This window comes from Scatophagus argus, chromosome 5 (genome assembly GCF_020382885.2).
Source record: "Scatophagus argus isolate fScaArg1 chromosome 5, fScaArg1.pri, whole genome shotgun sequence".
Taxonomy (NCBI): Eukaryota; Metazoa; Chordata; class Actinopteri; family Scatophagidae; genus Scatophagus; species Scatophagus argus.
Window position 1 is genome coordinate 2,794,760 of NC_058497.1, and position 22,520 is coordinate 2,817,279.

General features: G+C 39.1%; 1 protein-coding gene and 1 non-coding gene across 4 annotated transcripts in view; both read right to left on the reverse strand.

Annotated features, from left to right (window-relative positions):
* Positions 1 to 22,520, reverse strand: part of sgsm2 (small G protein signaling modulator 2) — a 77,110-nt gene that overhangs the window by 30,194 nt on the left and 24,396 nt on the right. For all 3 annotated transcript variants that reach the window (XR_006843323.1, XM_046388343.1, XM_046388341.1), the window contains exon 3: positions 2,888 to 3,056. Coding sequence is in view for 2 of the 3 variants with exons in the window: in XM_046388343.1 (XP_046244299.1) it covers positions 2,888 to 3,056 (169 nt within the window). In the remaining variant the exon portion in view is untranslated. The remainder of the gene's footprint in view (positions 1 to 2,887; positions 3,057 to 22,520) is intronic.
* trnaa-ugc lies at positions 3,775 to 3,846 on the reverse strand. Its single transcript has one exon. It is a non-coding gene; the product is annotated as a tRNA-Ala (tRNA).

The following is a 22,520-nucleotide window of genomic DNA, read 5'->3' on the forward strand; positions in this document are numbered from 1 at the left end:
CCATGCTTTATATCGAATTTGCCTGGTGTAAATTTAGTGTACATTTCAGGGATGCACAATTTTTATTATGACAAATAAATTAGTCTTCAGAAGCCCTGAGATCCCAAACTGATTGAAAAATATATTATCTCCGGCAAACATTTTCACTGTATCTGCTACGTGTTAGAACACACTCCATCTGAAGTGGCTGCATGAGCCTGAACGACGTGACCATTCATGTTTCTTGTCCCGTTGCTCTTGAACAATATTGCCACAACAGAAATTTCAAATATTATTTTAGTGAGTACATGACTATGACAACAAGACTACACTTGTGATAAACAGTAATTATCTTTTAATGTGTATAAAAGCTGCTGGGACAGCAGGTATGCTGCTAGCACTGCAGAATAGAAAATGAATGCAGATAATATGCTAGTTTTGCACTTCAGCCCTTATGTTAGAAAGCGATGATCACTTTCTTGCTCTTACGTTTTTTGGTCAGAAAAAGATTCAAGGAGCCCTGGTGTCTTGTCCACCGGCAGCCTTTGGCAAACAGAAGCTAAAACACAACGTCTTCACTAGAAACACACACACACACACACAGTCAAAGTCGTGTTTCCATCACTTTTGGGAACCCTAGAGAGACTTGCATTCATTTCCTGGAGGATTAACCACCATCACACCATTACAATAAACATTACTTACCAAATCCTAACCCTTACATTAGCCTAACCCTAATAATCATTACATTTGCAGTGACGCCAGGCCAGAATCACTGGAAAAGAGGGAAATGGTGACATTGGGCACACCCCTGTTGCCAGTGCACAGCAGCCACATCTGTGGCAACTTAAAAATCATTCTCTTCTAACCGAACCTTAAAGCAAGTCTTCACCCTAATATTTAATGATTTACTTTGTGGGCACTTGCACACTCCCACACACACACACACGTGCACAGATCGAGACAATCTAGTCCTGCTCTTCTGTAGTTACCACTCACTTCACTGCTGTAACTCTTTATTCCACTATTGATGTCTGCTCATATACTCTCTCTGTCTCTTGTTTCCCATCACGCTATTTGACTCTTTCACCGCCAGTAGCACAAACCATGTTGCCGTGGCAACCAGGGTACATGAGAGATGGAGCCCTGAGGTGGGATGACATGGAAGGTGGGGAGGGAGGGGGAGGGTGGTTAACCGCCTGTGTGAGTGTGCATGGATGTATGCATGCATTCTGGTGGAGGGCGTTAACTTGTGCGAGCTAGATCCATATATGCAATAATAAGCTTTAATGTTGTGTGTGAGCTGTCTGGGGAAATAAAGGCCAATGGGATGTGACAGATAAAGGCTGATACAAAGACATAGAGATGAGCGCCCTGCATACCCAAACACGTTTAACTCTACTGATTTACACTGCAGAGCACAGCCATGTTATAATGATGTCCCTGTACACATTCTGTCTCTTTTATTGTTTGTGCAACATCTATGCAGACATGGACGTGTGTGCATGTGTGTGTGTGTGTGTGTGTGTGTGTGCTTGCTGCCCAGAGCTTTCTCTCTTCTATTTGGAAACCTCTCTCTGCAGCCCTGGAGAGACATGTGGTAGCTGTGTGGCACAGGCTAATGGACAATTAATGGGCTTGCAAACAGCTCAGCTAGTACCTAAGTGCCTGCAGATAAAGCAGTTTATCATACTCCGTGTGTACACACATACACGTAGAAATACATATGCAAACATGTGTACAAGTGTACACACCAACCCCTCTTGCACACACACACACACACACACACACACACCACACCACACACACACCTAGAAAGAGGCCTGAAGCTTATCACAGATTGCTAGGCTTTAGTAAATACTCAACTGACCACAGACTGTATCTGCTGGTGATGGAGTGTGTCTGTAGCTGTGTGGAAATAATGTTCTTGTGTACACGAAATGACAGAAAGTTGATAATGTTGAAATAAATCTAAATGTATAAAAGGCAAAAGAATACATATTGCAAACGTGTGCAATGTACAGTATAGGTGATCTCCGGGGTTTCAGACCCCTAAACCCCCTCTGAAAATGCTCAATATTTTAAAATTATCTCAAAAATCAGGCAAATTGTCTGTCTATAATGGAAGTTTTATTGCATGTTCACATGTTGAATGTTGAGTAACAGCACAGAAAATGTGTGTGAGAGTGTGGCTAATTATTCTGGTGCTGCATGGATGATTTACTAGCCATGAAAAGTGAACAAATAAAACAAAAAAGAACTCCAAGGTGTTCAACTTTGAGATAATGTCAAGTCCTGTCCACAAGGATATTTTTTTGGTTTTTAAATTCGGTTTGAATTTTGCCAGCGTCCCATGTGCATTCTGACTTAGTGGTATGGCTTATTGGGACAATTACTGTAAAATGAGAGGAACTATTATTAATTTTATTAATTACGCCTGTTCTTTACCTGCTATGACAAGTCAAAATATCTGCTGAGGAAAGGTCTCTAACCTTTCACAAAGATAGTATGTATTTCAGGGAGTTCCTATTATTGTGTTAACCCCATGTAAAAACTGCCACTGATCGTATATTTATTGTAGTTGATGTTAATTAGTTGATGTTCTGGTGCATAATTAAAGCTACACAAGGAGCCTTATTATCCTCTATCACAAAGTGGGCTGTAATGGAGAAGAGTGTCTCTTGCTCTCTAATTAAGACTTCAGATTCACTCAATTTGCACAAATTAAATTCTGACTGTGGTGTCAGGTATGGTCCCTTGTGAGAACACTCCAATCAGAAAATGATGAATTGAACTTAAACATGAAATCAAAACTGTCTCTTAAACAGCAATTAGTGAGCGCTCACTCACTGCTGCATGAATTCAGTTAGCAAGAAACAAATGGAGAGGGAAGTGGAAGAACTCCAACCTGGTGAGATCAGCCTGCTGCTGGAGTTGCTCCTGCACTTTGCGGCAAACCTCACCAGCCGTTTCGTAAACTTTTCCGACTTTGGTGAAGAGGGCGGCGATCTTGTCACTGCGGAGAAAACCAGCTGCCCGTCTCTTCAGCAAGTGACCCAGGCAGGCCTCGATGGCAGCTGGAGAGAGAAGAGGACAAGAGTTGGGAGCATTAAGACAAGAGAGAACGGTAGAAACATGTCCAGCATTACAAATAAGTAAAACAGTCACTCTGCACAGGATAGCTGCAAAGGAATCAAAAAAAGGCCATCTTCAGTTCACTGTGAACAAGATAAAGCCCAAAAGTGCTCCTAAAAGGTGCAGTGCTCATCACAAACCACAATACAAAAGTGCCTCATCATTTAACTGAAGAGTTAAAAAGTAGGGGGCTGAGGGTCACTAAAATCAAACAGGTTTACATCGCGTATGCATCAGTACACTGTGTTCCAAGATGGCTCCCATTTTTGGGTCCACAAGGTGTGTGCACTACAGCCTGAGAAACTTCCTCCAGGGTTGTCTGACCTCCTGCACACAGTTGAATAGCTGATTTATGGATACAGCTCTTCAGGTAGTTCCTTCACCAATGACGCAATTTTCCCAACCAAGAAAATAAAAATGAAAAGATAGTAACAAAACAAAAAAATATAAAATGAAGTAAAATATAAAATAAAATACAAAATATGGATGTAAAATAGGGAAATGTATGTCCGTGTGTCCATTACAGTACAAAGTGAAGTAGTTAAAGTAGCGTAAAATAATAATAATAATAATAAACAACAGAAAACAGTAAAGAAAGTCGGGAGCGTTTGTAACAGACGTCACGCGTTGACGCATGCGCACTGATCAAAACACAACCTATGGAGATGCCGGGGATTGAACCCGGGGCCTCATACATGCAAAGCATGCGCTCTACCACTGAGCTACATCCCCACTACAGCGTCATCGGAGTGGATGCGGAGCGGATGTTACAGGCAGTAAAGGCAGTGACACATGAACATGTAATTAATATACTGTGCATTTCTGTCTGCTCAGTTCACCTATCAGGCAGTTTTCATGGATATTTTCCATGGATCAGTTTCCGAATCTGTTCGATGTGCTGGCGTGACAGTGCGATATTTTTTGCGCAAACTTAAAATTTTGGCAAGGAAATGGCGCTAAAGGGAATACTGTGAAATGTCCAAAATGTAAGTAAATTTTATGAAAACTTTGCGCAGAAGTTTTGTCTGTAGTTTAACGTTACAAATGTTTAGCCAACGGCAATCTGACCAGTCTGTCAAGCCACAATATCTTCCTCTGTTAGTTTTGCTTATTAGACAAACAATACGTGCAGGATGAAATGTATTTATTTATTTATTTACTTTTGCTATGAGTTGAACAGAACACTGTAAAGAGAACAATTATGTGAATTTACAGCATGCAGTGACCACGATATCTATACAAACGTTAACATGTTGCTACAACTCATCTCTTCATTCCACCCCCAGGCTTTCAGAGTTCTGCTAATGGACTTATGAGAGGAGATAATGTTATTACTTTCCTCTGTTTCTCATGTTCCAGGGGAGAGATGACGGCCACTTAAATAAGCAACACAGTCACCTGAAATGCCATTTTCAGAAGTAAGGAACAATTGCTGACCGCCTGGAAAACCTTTAAATATTTAGAGGGCTGGAGGTAGTAACTGGTGTGCAAGATCATGTATGTATTTTGAACTTAACTTTGAACGTAATAATATGCTGAAAAATGTGGAAGGCGTTTCATACCAAAAAATGTGTTGTATAAAGAAAGTAGAAGAACATATGGATGTGAATGAGGACTCCCATGACAGCTCACATGGCAGTCACAATAACACACAACCTTAAGATGCTGACTTTATTCAATGACAGTTGCTACGCGGTTGTTCACATATGTGTCATACACACAGGAAACAAGTTATACAAAAGCACAAATGCACTGCTATATAGCAAGAGGACATCAGATGTAGCAAGAACATAGAAGTATCCCAGAGAAAGGAATTAACTCATATGCTGAAAGTGAGGGAGAAATGGAGGTAAATAGTCTCTTTCTAAATGTGGCCCATCCATTAGCCACCTCCCTCCCTCACTAATTGCTGCATTAATGCTCGACCATTATTGTCTTTTTAGGACTGATGGTAAAAGCAATGCTGTCACACAATTATTCAAACAAACACAACCAGAAAATCTGCCTCGTACTCATTTCAATGTTTGTGGTTTATAAAGTTTTAATAATGTGCTGATTTACTGGTAAACAAAAATTAAATAAAGGGTTTCTGAAAAAATACTGCATTCATGCAAATGGGTCTGTGGTATGTAAATACACCGCAGAGAATATCTTCATTAATTTTAGGGGGGGGAAAAAAATCCATCTGCAGCATAAATTCATATCAGCTCTGAGCTTTTGCGGCTGTCTGCTTGTGTTTTTCCTTGGTGAGGTGAATTCAAGTGGATATTACAGTGAAATATAATGACCAACAACAACATAACTCCGTGATGCTGGGAAAAACTAGTGCTTTATGGGTGTAATAGTCTACTTTTATTGCTGCTCTCAGAGCCGTAGAGGAAACGCTGAAAGGATCGATGTTTTCAGCTCTCTGAGCATATTTACAACACCTTTATTCTGGGAGATTAACATCTTAACCATTGGAGATGTATTGTTGGTACTCAATAATGCTGTGGGGATACTAAGGACTAGCAGCTGTAAAGTTTGAGCTGAAGTAGGGGTTTATAAGGAGCGTGCAATAGTGTTTGGAGGAAACATTAATGAACTGTTGTTTCTGTGGAAACACCAAAATCGAGCAGAGGATGCGAGCAGCTCTCCCACGGGAGAAACCGCACCCCACTCGTCTAATTCTGCTGCCTTCCCTCACGACCAGCCTGCTAATTCATGTTTAGGGTGTCTGCAGCTCTTATGATTCATCAGATCCTTTGTATTATCAGTGTAATTGGCTTCATTTTGAAATTGAGGAAAAAAAACATTCATAAATAAATCTGTTAATTTCGACATACCCACCACTACAAAATAGAGGACAGTTCATCCTAGCACCATTGCAGCACAATCACAGTATTTTGTAGCACATTTGGCCCTACAGTTTCTGCTCCTCATCTGTCCACCTACTAAACAATAACTAATGATTTACTGTACACTTACACTTGGGCAGCATTTTTTTGTGTATTATTATACTCAGACGAATCTGAACCAATAAACACTTCTTACATATGACCATCTCTGACTGAAGTTAAATTTGCTTTCTACACTGTAACAGTGCTGTGATCGAGGAAATGTTCATTGTTTTAAAAGCTCTTAAGGTACAGTTAGGGAACAGATGATCATTAAACATGTGCACGACTACCACAAATGTTGTCAGTAGTATCAATTTTGATATCTAACATGTTAGGAAAGAACTGCCCACTTACCCATCCAGCAGACAAAGAGCAGCATTTGATGTCATGTCTCTGTCCACCTGATGAAGTCCAGTATTCACTCTCTTTTAGCTCTGCTTTGGTCTCCATCAAATATCTGGCTTTATGAGGGTTAATCATAGACTTTGTGCTAAACTGCAAAAGGAGGATGATGAGATAAAACCACGAAGGTTTGTTTGAGTTGCCATTTCAAGTTGCCAGATCCCTCAACGTGAAAGGCATGCCAACTCTAATGGCTCTTTATGCTATTTTTTTAAGTTAAGTATGACATTGTTCTGATGAGGGGTGGAAAGCAAACATGGCTGCAAATTAAGGAGTAAGAGGACAAAAAGCTCAGGAACTTCACAATATCAGTTATGTGTTGATGGTGCTGGAATCTACAGACTCTTACCTATCAAATTTAAATACAAAAGAACCTCTGTATGTTTTCTGTATGTTCCTGATATACTTAGGATAATTGTGCTTCTAAAGCATGTGTGCTGACAGAGAAATAAAACCAGAAAGTGTCTCAGAGGTAGTGGCAGTTGGACCTGAAGCTGTCTCCACTGAGATCATTAGGAGATCTAATGAAGACAAAGCTAATTAGGCGGTACTGTTTGTCTGCCTCGCTGTCTGTATCTGTTTGTCAGATAAACTCTATCTCAGGTTTCCTGGGTTGTTGGCTGTTGTCTGTGCCTCAAACTGTGTCACCTATCTCAAATGTGCAACTCTTGTCTCATCCCTGTGTCTACGACAAAGTCTCTGTTTTTTTGTCTCATGCATCACTCCAGATGGCCTGCTTGTATGTCAGGCTCCATAACACTCTCACACGACTGGTGGTGCATGGCAAACAAAAGGTTAGGCCTTCAAAATGCCACAGAAATCACTCACTAAAAGTAGCTGAAATGGAAAAAAATAAGGCCTCACTTACTGTACATGCATAGGAAATTGACAGGATGCCCGTTCATTGTGAATTTAATGAACGGGCAACTTAAAACATGATGGCACCAGACACCAAGACACCACCAAGACAAAGAGACTCCAAGGATTTTAACCTCACAGATGTCCCCTAATGTGCACAAGCGACAAACAGTGAAGCTTGATTTCAACTGGAAATGAAACCCCACAGAGTTGTTTGCACGATGAGCTAAAGGTGCCACAAAACAGTTTTCTTTAATTAATGCATAACACAGACAGACAATATAGAACAAACATAAGACAATACAGCAAAACAACACAAAGCATAAAACTGTAACTCAAGGTAGATCTGGTATTAATTGCATACAGGGAATGAAGTCTGGCATATTTTATGATTTAGAGTAGTCCAACCATAGAAGAGGAAAAAACTAATTAATTAATTAAGCACCAAACAAATCAATAATAATAATGATAATAATAATAAGAAGAAAATATCTTATGGGTACTCACATCAACAAAAAAGCATAGCTGAAAGCAAAAGTAACAACTACCAACTACCAGCTACCAGCTACCAGCTACGGTGGAGGAGTCGGTTTCCAAAAGGGGAGCGACTTCATTGGAAGTGGTTTGGTTATAAAAGATCAGATGTACAATAAACCAGGGTAATACCTGCATGTAAGAAGAGCAAGAGGCCTGTGACAACAAAAGGGGGCAATACAACAAACCTATTCCACCATCTCAAGCGGAGGCATCTACTTTAGTTCAAGAAGAGCAAAAAAAATCCTGCAATGTAAGCTCATCCGCTTCTAAGTTAAATATGTTTTCTGTATTTTTTCATATTGTCAAGAATATCATTAATGCAGAAATACCCAGAAGTATCATGATATTATTTTAGGGCTACACTAAGCCACCCCTAATTCATTTTGAATGAGAACTGTCACTTAGTTCACTTGATTGCCTGTAACAGAAACATCTCCTTGTTAAGGTGTTGATTTCAGGAGTATTATTGAGTAAAGATGGACATCAAAGCACAGTAAAGTACAGGCAAAGCGAGTAGGTGAGAGATTTTAGTGTGAAACTTAGTATTAAACAATCAGCTACTTTACAGCTGATTTTTACACAGCTGCTGGCTGTTAAACAGACTACAGTGGCATGCACATATATCACTACTTTCACTCTGTGAGCAGATGGAAGACTCAGATACATCATGTGATATTAGCAAAAAGACAAAGACTCTATCAGTTAATCAGAACATCAACACAACAATAATGTATGCTTGAGCCATGACTGATGACTTTAATAATCCTGGTAATGTCAGGCCACACAAGTTGGCAGGCACACAGGGTGGATGCCCGTGTCTCTACAGTAGATGTGACATAACTGTGCATAACACAAAGCATAAGGTTGTGTCTGTTGTGTTAGCAGGTGAGTTGCGGGTATTTCAGGGTGTAAGCATGTTCATTTCATAAAGATTTATTTCTGTGGTATATGCAGCAATAAATGGTGTCGGATTGTCTCATCATGGATTTATGGCTCTCATACCTTCATGCCTCAAAGGAAAAATACATGCTAAAATCCATCATTGATGATAAAAAGTGTAAACAGCAATGTTTAGCTCAGGAATATGTTTTTTGGTTGTAAATCTCTCTTGTTCTGGTGGATAACTAGCCACATGTAGAGGTTTTGGGATCACATCACACATATTTCTTGCACAGGAGGAGGGAACAAATCATCAGAGTTAGCTTTTAATAACTCATAATATAATGCACTATACTACATACCTGTACACACAGTTCTGAGTAAAGACCTCAGAGTCACAGAAGCTTTAAAAGAGGGTGATTCAAAGCCTTGGAAGAAATACTTCTAGTAGTGATTACTGCACTGATTCTCCCTGCTGGACTGCAGAGTCTCTCTGAGCAGTCATTTAGAGCAGCTAAAACTGGATAGTTTTCATTTGCAGATTTCATACAGCCCCTCAACTCCTACAGCTACATAATCTTTCACCAATCAGTTACGATATTAATATAACAGAAATCTATGTCATGTACAAAAAATAATAATAAAAAATTAAAAGGTGCTGGAATTATTTAAAATTGATTACATCGCATATTTGATTCTCAAAATAAATTATTTGAAAACCTATTCCCATATAGATCCATTACTTTTTCTGTTCTTTTTTTGGCCCCAGTTCACCGTCTCACTATTTTTATTCATCTTTGAGTCTCTACCTGTCTGACTTTATGAGTCATACCTCTGCTCCTGGACCAGGTGCAGACAGAAAAAGAAAAACAGACAGAGTGAGGGATGCCAGTGGAACAATGGAAAGAGAGCGCTGGGACAGATGGAGGAGACCGAAAAGGACAAAATGAGATGGAGGCGAAATGAAAAGCAGCAGAAATTATGTTTTAGCAGAGAAAATGGAAGACACTTACTCTTTCCTCCCACTTTCTCCTCGAGTTGCTCAACTCCCACAAGGAAATCACAAAGCCTGCTGCCAAACAGGTGACAAAGTGTTTATGCAGCAAATTTCTGCAGCCGTTCTGTTCAACAAAATGTTTGTGGCAGCTGAGGTTTTCAGTTTTCTCAAATAAAAATGACTGAAAAAGAAAGTCCTGAAGTTCTGGCATGGAATAACCAAAACCTATTGTTGTTCAGTTGTTTACCTAAAAGGAGACTGACTTTTAAAATAAAACAGAAATCAATCTTGTTCTTACAGATCAAAAATGTCATCAAAAATGAAAAAAATGTCTGATTAAAAACAATAAATTAATTAATATGCCATTAAATGCACCAAAATTAACCACAACAACTGACATAAATTGATAATTCTGTTTTAATTTACTTCTATTAAGTCCCATTTCCCATTTAAATTTGATGCATTTTATCAATTGATTAATTAACATTTATTTTACATATCAGTGTTTATTTTTAATGTATTTAGAGGGATAATAAATTATTTATTGAATGATTTATTTATTATTTTTTTATACTGGCAGTTTCAGACCTCCGTATGTCATAACTCTTCTCTGCTGGTGCTACTATTACACTACATTTTAAATTTAACCATCAACGCTGTAATCATCGCAACACGGGGGAAATAATGTGCTTTAAAAATAAAGTTGCATTAGCGGATCTACTCACCCACTCAGAGGCAGCAGAATGAGTTGAAAACAAAATACTGACACACTCCATTAAGAAGTAGTAGCGGCCGAACGTGGTAGCAAACAGTTGCACAATTACACATGTAGCAGATATGGACCAATAGGACTCCAAATTCTGTTTCTGTACACTCTGTAAGTCCAGTATTCACCCTCTGAAGCCGACCGCCTGCCCATGCTGGGTAAGGGTTTAAAGTGGCATTTAACCCACATTTTGTAAAACCAAAACATCTCAACATAAACATAAAAAAAACCTCAACACACCATATTTTCTGACTATTCATAAATGCACCAGTAAAATAAGCCTTTAGACTATAAGTTGAAATTATAGCTGCTCAAGGCAACTTTTTATACCAGGGGCCTCCAAACCCCAGCATGAGGGTAAAGGATAAAGAATGAAGTGAAATGTGAATTTCATACCCAGAAATCCCATGAGGTGAAACCAATCAGCTACAGAGGGCAGACTCAGATCTACCAGCCAGGCTGTGATGCAATACAAATGATCTAAGTCTTTGCATAGAGCTCTTGCTCAGTACCAGTCTTTATTTCATTTTTTCCTCTGGGCTAAGATTTCCCATCAATGATCACAGCTGACACCAGCAGTCAGACACCGCTATTTATCAATAAGGATGATGAAGCTGCTGCGTTATTTATTTCCCACGTACTGAGTTAGAGGAAATGTACAGCGAGCCAAGACAACATGGGTGGAACAAAGTTTAGAAATGTTTAACACTAATATTTGCTTTGTGGGGATCTGAGTGTCACAATAAGACAAAGAAAGGCAGAAGCTGCACTCTCCAGTATCTGCTTCATGCAGGAGTGGATGGAGTGTGTGTCCGTGTGTGTGTGTGTGTTGGCAAAACAGCAAGGAGGATCAGGGTCTTCTGAATCGCCTTGAGTAGATTTACTGTAAATTGACTCAGTCTCTCGAGGTTTCTGCTTCTCACGCCTTTCTCTGCTCTCTTGCGTGGGATGGGAGGGAAGACACGGGAGGGAGGAAAGAAGGCTGCAGAGATGGTCAAGGGGTCAGCCAGGTTGGCATGGTGACTGATCTGCATCTGCTTTCAGTTGCCATTGGAAATGAACCGCTGTGACAGCAGCTGTGTGCTGAGCTTCGGCCGTAGCAGCACCAATGCAGCCTTGGCTTGTTTGAATAGGAGCTGTGATGGAGGCTTTTCAGAGCAAGAGATGCAGCGTCCGTTATGACTAAGACTGCAGTTCTCGAGCCCTAGTCGCATGATACAGAGGATATAGGAGGGATTGTTGGGTTCAGGGCAGGGCTCAGTACAATGCAATTATAACTGAGGTGAGAAAGAATGGAAACAAAGGTGCAGAGAACACAGACAAAGAAAAACAGTCAGGATGTGAAAGAGATCAAAACAGGGAGCCATGTGCAGAGAGTGGGTGTGCAGAGATAACTATGTGGCCTGGATAAAAGAAAGATTTACCAAGTTCAGGGCCAGTGTATTCACTGGCCTTAATAACTCATGTATAACAACCAAATCCGCTATGCTGACTGAATTTATTCTCACACTCTCTCTTACAGATGTGACAAACCCAGTCACTCTTCAGTTTTCCTTTCATCTTTCACACACTTTCTTCAGCACATGCATGCTACAAACACACACATATTTATCTGTTTTTAATGGATATCCTGCTTCCACAGGATAGGTGAACACTCATCTCATCTTCAGACCTTTAATCTCTCTCTCTTACACACACACACACACACACACGGCCAACCACACTCTCATGCGTGTCTGTTAGAAGATTATCGCCTCGTGATTCACACCTCTCTTTACACCTCTTCCTCCACTCTCTCACCCTTCCTCTGTTCACCTTGTGACTTCCAACACCTCCTCTCTCTGTCCATGCATTCTCCTTTATTGTTGTCACACATTGCATTTCAATTATTGCTGCTTATAAGGGAAACAGTCCAGGTCCAGGCTGTGAAGCGATGAACAATGTAAGCAGTGTTTATGTTCTTTAAGTGGTTTTGGATGACGGCACTTAGCACTTAGCATCAAAAGGCACCTTTTATAAAAAGAACTTAGACATCACGACTAATCATTTATTAATACTTTCCTAGATAAGTCAATATGAATGTGATCTAATATCAAATATACCTTTTGTTTCAGCTGTGGCATGGTAGATTCATTTAAGACCAGTTTATAAATGATTTATTAGCATTTTAAATTGCAGATGTATTACAAACCTTTGCTTTTTTGGCTCATTGGAAAATTGAGCTTCAAGCAGCAATGAGCAGCGTGCTACAGAGACTCAAACTAACAACTTCTACATGAAAGTACTGTCATCAGCAAGGAGTCGGTGGAGATTATGTTTTCTAACATTATGTTATGTGCTATAATACTTCATTACAAAGTGGCATTTTGATCCACTCCCATTTGCCCTGGTTAATACAGCTTAACACTTCTTTGTTTTTATTTGTTTCAAATTAAAAGCCCTCTAGCGTTCATGGGTCCCTTCATTTCTTAACTAAGGTTTGGTTGTGAAGCATTTGTAGGACTGACTTCATTTGCAGCTGCTGAGTCAAGTTCAGCAAAATTTGGTATACCGGTACTGGTGATTGGCTTGACATTAAAATGGTTTGGAAAATGTTTTACACCAGCCCAACTATAATACATAATAATCACTTATGATACAGCACTTAACACACACACAATGACGACTTATGATACGGCACAGACATAGCATAATGTGAGTCCTATAAACAGCAGACCTGCAAGAATTAGTGAATTGATTAGTGGATCGAAAGAAAATTGGATGGCAACTATTTTGGCAATTGATTAATTGTAATTTTTGAAGCAAAAATGTCAAACATTTGCTGGTCCTCGTTTCTTAAATGTAAGGATTTGCTGCTTTTCTTTGTCATTTATGATTGCAAATCAAGAGTCGTTGGGTTTTGGACTTCTGCTTGGATGAAAGGATCAATTACAAAATGACACTTTGGGCCTGGAATGTCACTAAGTGATTAATTGTGAAAATAATTGGCAGATTAAGCTACAATAACAATTATCATTAGTTGCAGTTGAGTTGTGTAGGCAAATATAGATAGTCATATTTATAAGCCTCTTTATAACTAGTTAAGACATAAGACACTTGAACTTATAATCCAATATAAGCCACATCTATAATGTTTTATGAGTGTTGCTATGAACGCCCTGATAACGCTCTATAGATGTTTTCTCCATAAAAAGTGTTACTGTCAATTTTATAACTACACTGCTTTAGACTGTAAAAACTCGCCAGCTGGAAATAGTTCTACCAGTTGCACATACTCTGCAAACCTGTAACCTGCAAATCTGGAAACCTACTCCTTGACATGATTCTGGTGAGTCATTACTATATAAACGAAAGCAAAGTGGACCAAGGATAGAAGCCTGTGGAGTTCATGTCTTACTTATTATTCTCCATCAAGTTTGCAGTTGTAAACTTTAATAAGTTATTAATAAATTAATTTTGGTTATGAGTTGAGGTTTTTTTTTTGTCAAATAGGAGCTTCAAGGGATCTTGAAATGAACAGCTAAAAAGACAAAGAATCACACTGGAGGAAGATAGCAAGAGAGATTTGTCACAACCTGCTAACCTAAAAGTTGTCTTGATGATGTCTCCTTATATGGAGACATCATCATGTATAAAAGGGTTCTACTATTTATTGTGATGTGTGAATTTATTTCATTAAGCATGACTAAGAGTATCATAAAAAGATGCCTCCTCTACTGTAATCTAGCAGCTGTCAGATGATTCTTCACATTCACCAATGAATAGCTTCCAGTGGTGCCAGCAGCAGGATGGCATTTTTTCAGAGAAGTCCTTCCTTTAATTGGCATCGTGTCACATTACAGAGGATCAATGCTTCCCCTGCCAGAAGACAGATGTGCTCATTATGAGTGGAGTGGAGCACTAATCACGGTCATTGTCAGAGAGAGAGTTTGGGGCTGATTCGACACCAGAGTTGTAGGGAGGCTGCTGTGTCTGTTTGCATGTTTTATTCACACCAGGGAGTGCGATGTCACAAAAACACCCAACAATACATGAATATCAAGTTCCTTCTGAGGATACTTGATATTCTTAATTGTATCCAGAATTAGTGTTTGTGATGTTGGAGATCTGATGGGTCTGGGTCTGTCTGACGTCACAGTCTTGTTTGCAGAAGCAGCTGTGTGCGGAATAATCATTGCTCAGGTTGTGACAGTGGGATCATTTACATATCAGTTCTACCAGACAAACAAACAACCAAAAGTCACCAACTTGTGTCAGACTTCACTTTTTAAATTGCATTTATACATTTTTATAAAAACATAAATAATTTACGACTATGTACTAATTTTGTTATACTATCAAATTTTTCTTATTCTGTTTTTTTACTTTTCCAGAAGAAAACAGCTACTTTTGTAGGTCTGTGTTTTGGCATCTACAGATCTGGTATTTTTGAGAAATAACCAAGTAGGATTAAAATTTCCAACTACTTTTGCAACATTGACAGACAGTCATTTTCTATCGCTGTTACTGAAAGCAGCAATTTGTTAAATGTGGACAGAACTTTAGTTTTCAAAAAAAAAAACAAACAAAAAAAAACTAACATTATTAAAAAAATGTTAAGAAACAATAGTGTTGACATCATTTCAAACTCATACACATCGTGCTGCGGATATATCGACTGAAGTTAACCAGCTAGGCCTGGCCCGTCCTGTCTTGAAATGCCACTGCACCAAGTTTCACAAGCTCTCTTAGTGTTTAGTCTAACAGTATAACAAATTAGTTTGTCTTTCCACAGTCACCCCTGGTTTGGTTGAAATAAATAATCAATACACAAAATAAGACGTGAAAGTATTCTTTCTCCACCTGATGTTTCTGCCCACTGCTGATGCCTGACTCAACCAGATGTGACAGCGCTATAGGTAGGTGCTGGGGATAATGCGTTCTTTAATATGTGAAAGGGGCATGATCAAGACAAAACGATGTTAAATAAATTACTGATTACAAAATTGACTCAAATTTCCTTGAAGATACTGAACAAACAGTTGTGTCTACATATAAAGTGTCTTCTCTCTGAACTCAGCTGGATTTCTTTCCTTAAATAAGTAAAATTCCACCTCTACTCCAACAGTCAATTCATTTAAATTTAATTCCTCCCACGACCTGCTTTCTATTTTTGTGGATCCCTGTTTTGTTTTTACTGTGCCACTTACTGTAAATAGTGTTGTACAAATCAAGTAAAACTCAGTGAAAACAGATAACTGACTGAACACACACTGTTTTGTGGGCTGGGAGAAATTATGCTGTCTTGCATACCATACAGGGCTGCTGTCACTGCCAGCCACCAAGAACCTATTTCCATGTTTGTACTGCCTCTAAGAACTATATACAAGTGATTACTGGATGTCTGTCCTGTCATAAATACCAGCTTTGTAAAGCTAATGAAGCATCATCTGTCACTCTGTGCCAACCAGTACTGCTCTTTGCCCATGCAGTCTGTTTCTGTTTGACATATGTTGTGAGGGTTTCTGAAACTGTGACTCAACCACCTTTAATTCAGATGCCAGTGACACTCTCTGTAGAGGTCTGTTAGTTGCCTCATGTTACTTTTAAAAACACATATGCACATGGCAGCTGCCAGACCTCTTACAAATACCCACATACCCTAACCTGACTTCACTGTAATGTATATGTTTTTTAGCTACTTCAAGATCTTATCTTGTGTTGTTTCCTTTACAATGTCCACCCACTGCAGAAGGTAGAAAGTCCAAGCTGTCCGCGTGGGAGTGAGAGAGGTTGCAGCCAGCTGCCAGCAGTGGGGAAGAAGAGAGGAGAGAGGGATGGAGGGATTAAAACCAGCAAGGGAGAGGTGAGAGCAGGTATCGGTTCTCACAACCCCTCCCCTCTCTCTGGGTCTCCAGGCCTCCTCCCAGATGCCTGCTGCATCTCACCAGGCGGTCAGTCTGCCCCCACTACACTGAATAATGCCTGAGTGTCAGCTGCTGAAAGCTAGACACACAGGAAAGGACGAAGACTTGGTTCAAAATTGCTATATAGTTGGATCACATACGGTCAGTATATATATTTTTATGTTATGTGTACTGAACCACATGACGTGGTTATGCCAAGTCAAAAATGTTTTAACTGGTTTGCATTACTACAAGTCACCTTCTGGAATATTCTATTGGGTTTGAGATTGATTTCTGACCTGCAAGCAGCAGGTGGTTTACACTATGTACACTAGTACACAATCAAGTTGTAGACACAAAGTGCTGAAACTATTTTTTTGCAAAAGTTACATTTTATTGTCAAGTACAAGGGCACTAAACTGGTAGCCAAGCACAAACCTGATCAGATACATAGAAAAACCAGAATTATTATGTAATAATACTGCTCAAAATTGAAACTTTCCTTGTTTTTTCACCGATTGAAAGAAAAACTCTCAAAACTCTCTTTAAATAAATCAGAAATGCCTTAAACTGTTTACAGATTACTGTAGTGAAAAGAACTGCTGGCTGAAGATAGGAAATCAACGTATGGACATGCTGTGTTTTAGAATTGTATTTTTGGAAACATGGCTAAGTGTACTCAACTTGTAGGAAATACACTAAACTTGCATTGTCCTTTAACTGCTTGTTCGTCATCTCCTCATTCACTACTAAGATACATTTTGTGTCATTACAGGCATTAATGTGTATGCGGTGTGTGTGTCTGGCACTCTGTGGCAGCCAGATAAAGTTCTCCTATACATGATCCAGTGCTCAGCCATTGATTTCCCTGACCAAACCGCAGCATTTTTTTCTTAGCACTCCTTCCCTATATTTTTGATGAGCACTTCAACAGGTGATGGATGGACTGACTGAATCGATATTTAATCACCCTGTGTGCGGCGCTGACCTGAGACCAGATGAAGCGAGTATTAGAAGAGAGGACCATAAGTGCTTAGGAGGAGTTAGGAGAAGGAAGAAACACTGCTGTCCTCTAAGACTGAAAAATCATGCGACATTAAGAAAATATCTCGCCTGAATCAGTTTGTGATTGTCAATTTCTGAGACACAAGAATAATCCTATTGGTTCTTGCAAAGCTTCTGCAACCTTTTGTAAGAGTGAAATCAAGGTTTTAGTTGATTGTTTCTGGTGCTGGAACAAAGCCCTTAAACCACAATTACACTACAACACATAAACCTGATTAAATCTGCTTTAACTCCTGCAAATCAATAAAATGCAGGCAAGCACTGATATTGTGAGAAGTGTTCTTCATTAAGACTGTAATAATATGAGCCTTACAGTCACCCATGGTACAAAGCTAATAAACTAGTTAAAATCTAAAGGCATCAATACTAATGTATTTTTTACCTTTGCTAATTCAAGCCTTTTTATTTTCAGCTTCAGATCCTTTCAATAAAATGCGGGTGGTTTTGTTACCTTTCAATAGAATCAACATTGCAACCCTGCTGTTAATGACAACTGAACATTCTATGTTATGGACTTTCTATTTTTTGGAGGCAAAATTTAGAAGACAGTGGGGAAAAAATCTGAGAATGACGGTGTAAGTAGGGTCATTTCTGCAGGTGCTGGTGTAGTAACAGAGTATCAACAGGGAAAACAGCCAGGTGCTGGAAGAGCATGGAAAGACCACATCCCTCACTGGCTTATCACCTGCAAACATGGCTAAATGTACAGTATAATGAATGTGTGGCACACACAGGGAGTTGATAATCTTTGTATTTAGATCTTTTACAGCACAAAGATTTAATTTTGGAGAACTCAATCAAATCCTTGAGAAGTTATCAGAAGCTGCCATCTCAGAAAAAAAAAAATCTCTACACAGGCTGCTTTGGCCAGACAAATCATGAAAACGAAGCCAACCAGGAAAGGAAACATGTTTTTGGCATATAAGCTGGTTGAGTAACTTCCATTTGAATGACTTGCTGCCATCTTGGAACACAGTTTCCATTTCTCATGCGACATTCACCCACTGAAATCTAACTGAACACCTTCAGATTCACTGTCAGTTTATTGCTGTCAGGAGACAGTTCAGTTTCACAAGCTTGAAACATGGGAATGTAATTTAAATTATTCAGATCCAACTCAAAAATGACAGAGACCAATTACATAAACCATTGTGTCAGAAAGAAAGCATCTGTCATGTTCACACACCAGGAATGTTGTGTATTTGCTTAGTCATGGCTCTAAATATCAAGTTGTTAATGCTGCAAGTAAATGATGCTTTTATCTGCAAACAAAGAAGGCTACTGAGTTGTGAGCAATAACACAGATTTTTCTTGAAAAAGGCAGACAAATGTGTGACCTTCAGATCCTAACGCTTTGCACAGATCAGATTTAGACCGAAAACAATTATAAAATCAGTTACAGCCCATACATTTTACAGTTGGCCTTAACACCTTCTGCTTGATAATCTCAGTGTTGTGGCTGTGTTTGACAAGCACTGTGGTGTTTAGATTCAGCGAGAGTGCTGTTAAACTGAACAAAAATGAAGCAGCGGTGAGTCTCTGTGACCTTTTCCTCATGGATTCTTGAAAGCAATATGAGTCTAAAATTGACAGCAGGTCAGTTCAACCTGGAGCAGAGCGCATGCTATGAGCTCTGGACCTTATGTGGCAAAAACAGCGGCTGGTTTAAACCTGCATAATAGGTGAAGGGAAAAAATAGTCTACTGCTATTATCCTTGAAGGCCTGCAGTGCAAAGTGAGTTACATCACAGCCCCATCCGCCTGTTTGCTAGTGCCACAGCAAATGAAACGTCTCCTCGAATGAACATCACAAAGACTGCAAGCTGAGACAAGACTTGATTTTTATACATACAACTGTGTGTGTGTGTCTATATTTTGCCCATATGTCTGAGAGCTGTATTTTCTGTCACAAGTTACAAACATTTATCTGAGTGTGGCAGAGTTGCCATGGAGACGGGCTCTAATCACTGGAACACCTGACGCTTCACTACACTCTCTCATGACTTCCGACATGTCATTCTAAATTACCGCTGTGTGAAGGAGACACACACACACACACACACACACACACACAGCAGGAACTGAGCAGATGTGAATGAATAACCAGCTTCTGTTCTGTTGTCTTTCATTCAGGTCCAGCACAGTGGGTTATTGGTACATGTCAGAAAACTTTAGTTTGCAATTAAAAGACTGGCCCTCATGCCAAAGCGTAAGTCACATGTGTAAAATACAGCAACACTAATTACCTTGAGGACATGTGCATTTACTTTGGTGGCTCAATATTCAGGAATGTGACAGTTGCAGCTGTTCAGTGTGACAAGGAAACTGCCTTCAACTGACAAACTTTTCCAGGTATGCAACTCAACTCACTTCTCACCATATTAATGTGATTTAAAAAGAACTTACTGTTGATAATTATATAAAAATGAATAGAACCCTAGTGCTTGCAAGTCGTACACACAAACAATCCATAACAGCATGAGTACATAGTTGCTATTTGAGTCAAAAATTCCACTCCTTTTCAGAGTTTTAACGCAGTCAGGTCTGAGCACGCAGACATAATACACATATTTTAAATCCAGCGTGACTTACACTTCAAAAGGATGTCATTATCTCTGATGTCAAATAAACATCTATACATCCATTTAGAAATGATGCTGCTTCGAACTTCAGAACTTTGTAAGTTTTCTTCAGTTGAAAACATTCCAGTGAAAGGTGGTTACACAGCAGACAGGAACTGCGAGTAGCCAGTCTGACATACTTTTATTGATTCCAATTTGCCACAGCGTAAACAAATGTTAAAAACAGGGCTCAGGTCGTAGTTTGTCTCAGACCTACTAGTTTTCACGATGCATTGTATAAGGCTTCCCCTTCCAGTTGTTTGTGTGGTTGGGATTTTTAGCACCTTATTTGGTCTTTATATTGGATTGAATAGAATACAGCCACACTGAGATTATCAAGCAGAAGGAGTTAACTGTAAAATGTATGGGCTGTAACTGATTTTATAATTGTTTTCGGTCTAAATCTGATCTGTGCAAAGCGTTAGGATCTGAAGGTCACACATTTGTCTGCCCTTTTTATTAATGAATTTGTATATATTTTAAATACATATTGCTTTATACACAATTTGGTATTTTGGATAGAAACTAGAAAAAGTTGCTTCTGAACTGAAGTGGAGTAGAAGTATGATGTAGCAGAAAGAAGAAATAATCAACTAAAGTACCTCAAAACTAACACATAACCTCTGAGCCTATTTTATTTTCAAAACATATCTTATACGTGGTGTTTAATGTGATTGCCAATTTATCATCAATAATATCAATGCACTTAGAGGCAGCTTGGGAAATCCTGGTTTGACAGAGGAACTGCCCAGTTGATCAGCATCGCTGTTGGGTTTTCAAACCGATAATCGTAAAGCAACTCTGACAAGTGCTTGCTTGTAAGTGCGGCTGCAGTAATTGCACCGTGAGGAGAGTCAAGCTAAAAGCAGTCCCCTGAACGAGGTTTCCTCCAGTCACGACTCTGCTGTGGCTCTGATGCGCCGTCTGGACAGCCCTTATGGCATTCTGCAGTGCATCAGTCACCAGCTCTTTAAGGCTCTCACCTACCTCGTGTCATGCTCTTATTTGATCTTTGCCTTAAAATGTACAAAATGCTAAATCAAGACTAAGTCAGAAAGAATTTTCACAATTACGGTAATTTTGTTTTGGGAATCAGCAATAACATAATGGAGGCACCTGATTTTGCTGCGTCATTATTGATTAATCTACAGATTATTGTCTAGATTAATCGATCAGAAAATAGTGATAAAGTATTTTAAAATGCCCACTACAGTTTTGCAAAATTTAAGTCGACATATTTAAATTTCCTTTCTGTTTTTCAGTCCCAAATGCCACAGATCTTCAGTTTAATAATATTCTAATTATAATAATATGTATCGTAACTCTTATATAGTATGTCTAACCTTTAATAGAACGACACATACATAATTCTATGGTAGTGTCATCATTATGAGATGAGAAAACAGCAATACAGTGTGAGAGTGGGAGGATCATCTTAAACCAGAGAATGTCTAAAGTGTACACAAAGCAAATAACATGATCAGAGGCCTGTACAATAATGACGCAAATGTTTCAATGTCAAAGTTCAGGTTTTCAAGAATCAAGCACTTCAGAAGGCTTAGATCCAAGCGAAGTCACAAGTCATTAGTATTAAAGTCCGAGTCGAATTGCAAGTGTTTTTGATTTTGGCGAGTCTCATGTCAAAATTGTAAGTCTCGAGTCCACATCGCTGAATAAAAGACAGAAGTGTCACAGCACACTCAGCTCTCTGTATTTACAGTTTGATTAACTTTGGAATACGACTGATAAGATAAAGTTTAAATAAGAGCGAGAGGTAACATATGAGTTCTATTATCCACTGCTGATTAATGTGATCTGATTATTACTCTGATTAACATGTTCTGATCATGCTACACATATAGTGGGATCAAACGGACCCTGATTATATGCTCCGTGATTATTTCCAGTGGTTAAATATATCTCTGTCGTCTATCTTCTCTACTCTCATCCTCTATCTCTTTCCTATTTTTTCATTTCTATTTCTGTCTGTTCATCTGTCTGTAGTGCGTGGAGGCCCAGATGTCCATTCTATGGCAGGTCATTACATGACCAAGAGTTTCCTAATGAGCCTATTAGCTGCTTCAGGCCGCCATCTCTTCCTCTCTTACTCACCAATCTTTCCTTTTCTCTGCCCTACTCCTCCATACTTTCCCAGTTAAACAAATTATGTCCTTCTTCTAACCACCAATCACTGAGATCAATTACCACCTCTTTGTTCGTGTCCTTTTATGACTTTCATGCCTGTGTGTAAAAATGCAGGGTTTTATCCAAAGCTTAAAATATTAGTTTCATTTTCCATTTCCCACATGTGACCATTGTATTTGTAAAAATGCTTAATTGAGGCCCAAACTAAAATGTTCACATAAAAGAGAAAGAAAAACACACATATATTTTTTTGTTGCTGTAAACATAGAATGAGGCTGTTTCTGCAACGCTCAGAAAAAGGAATTCAGAGTTAAAAGAGCAAGGCCATACAGTATGGCCACACTAATGCTGGTAAATCTGAAAGCCTCAATT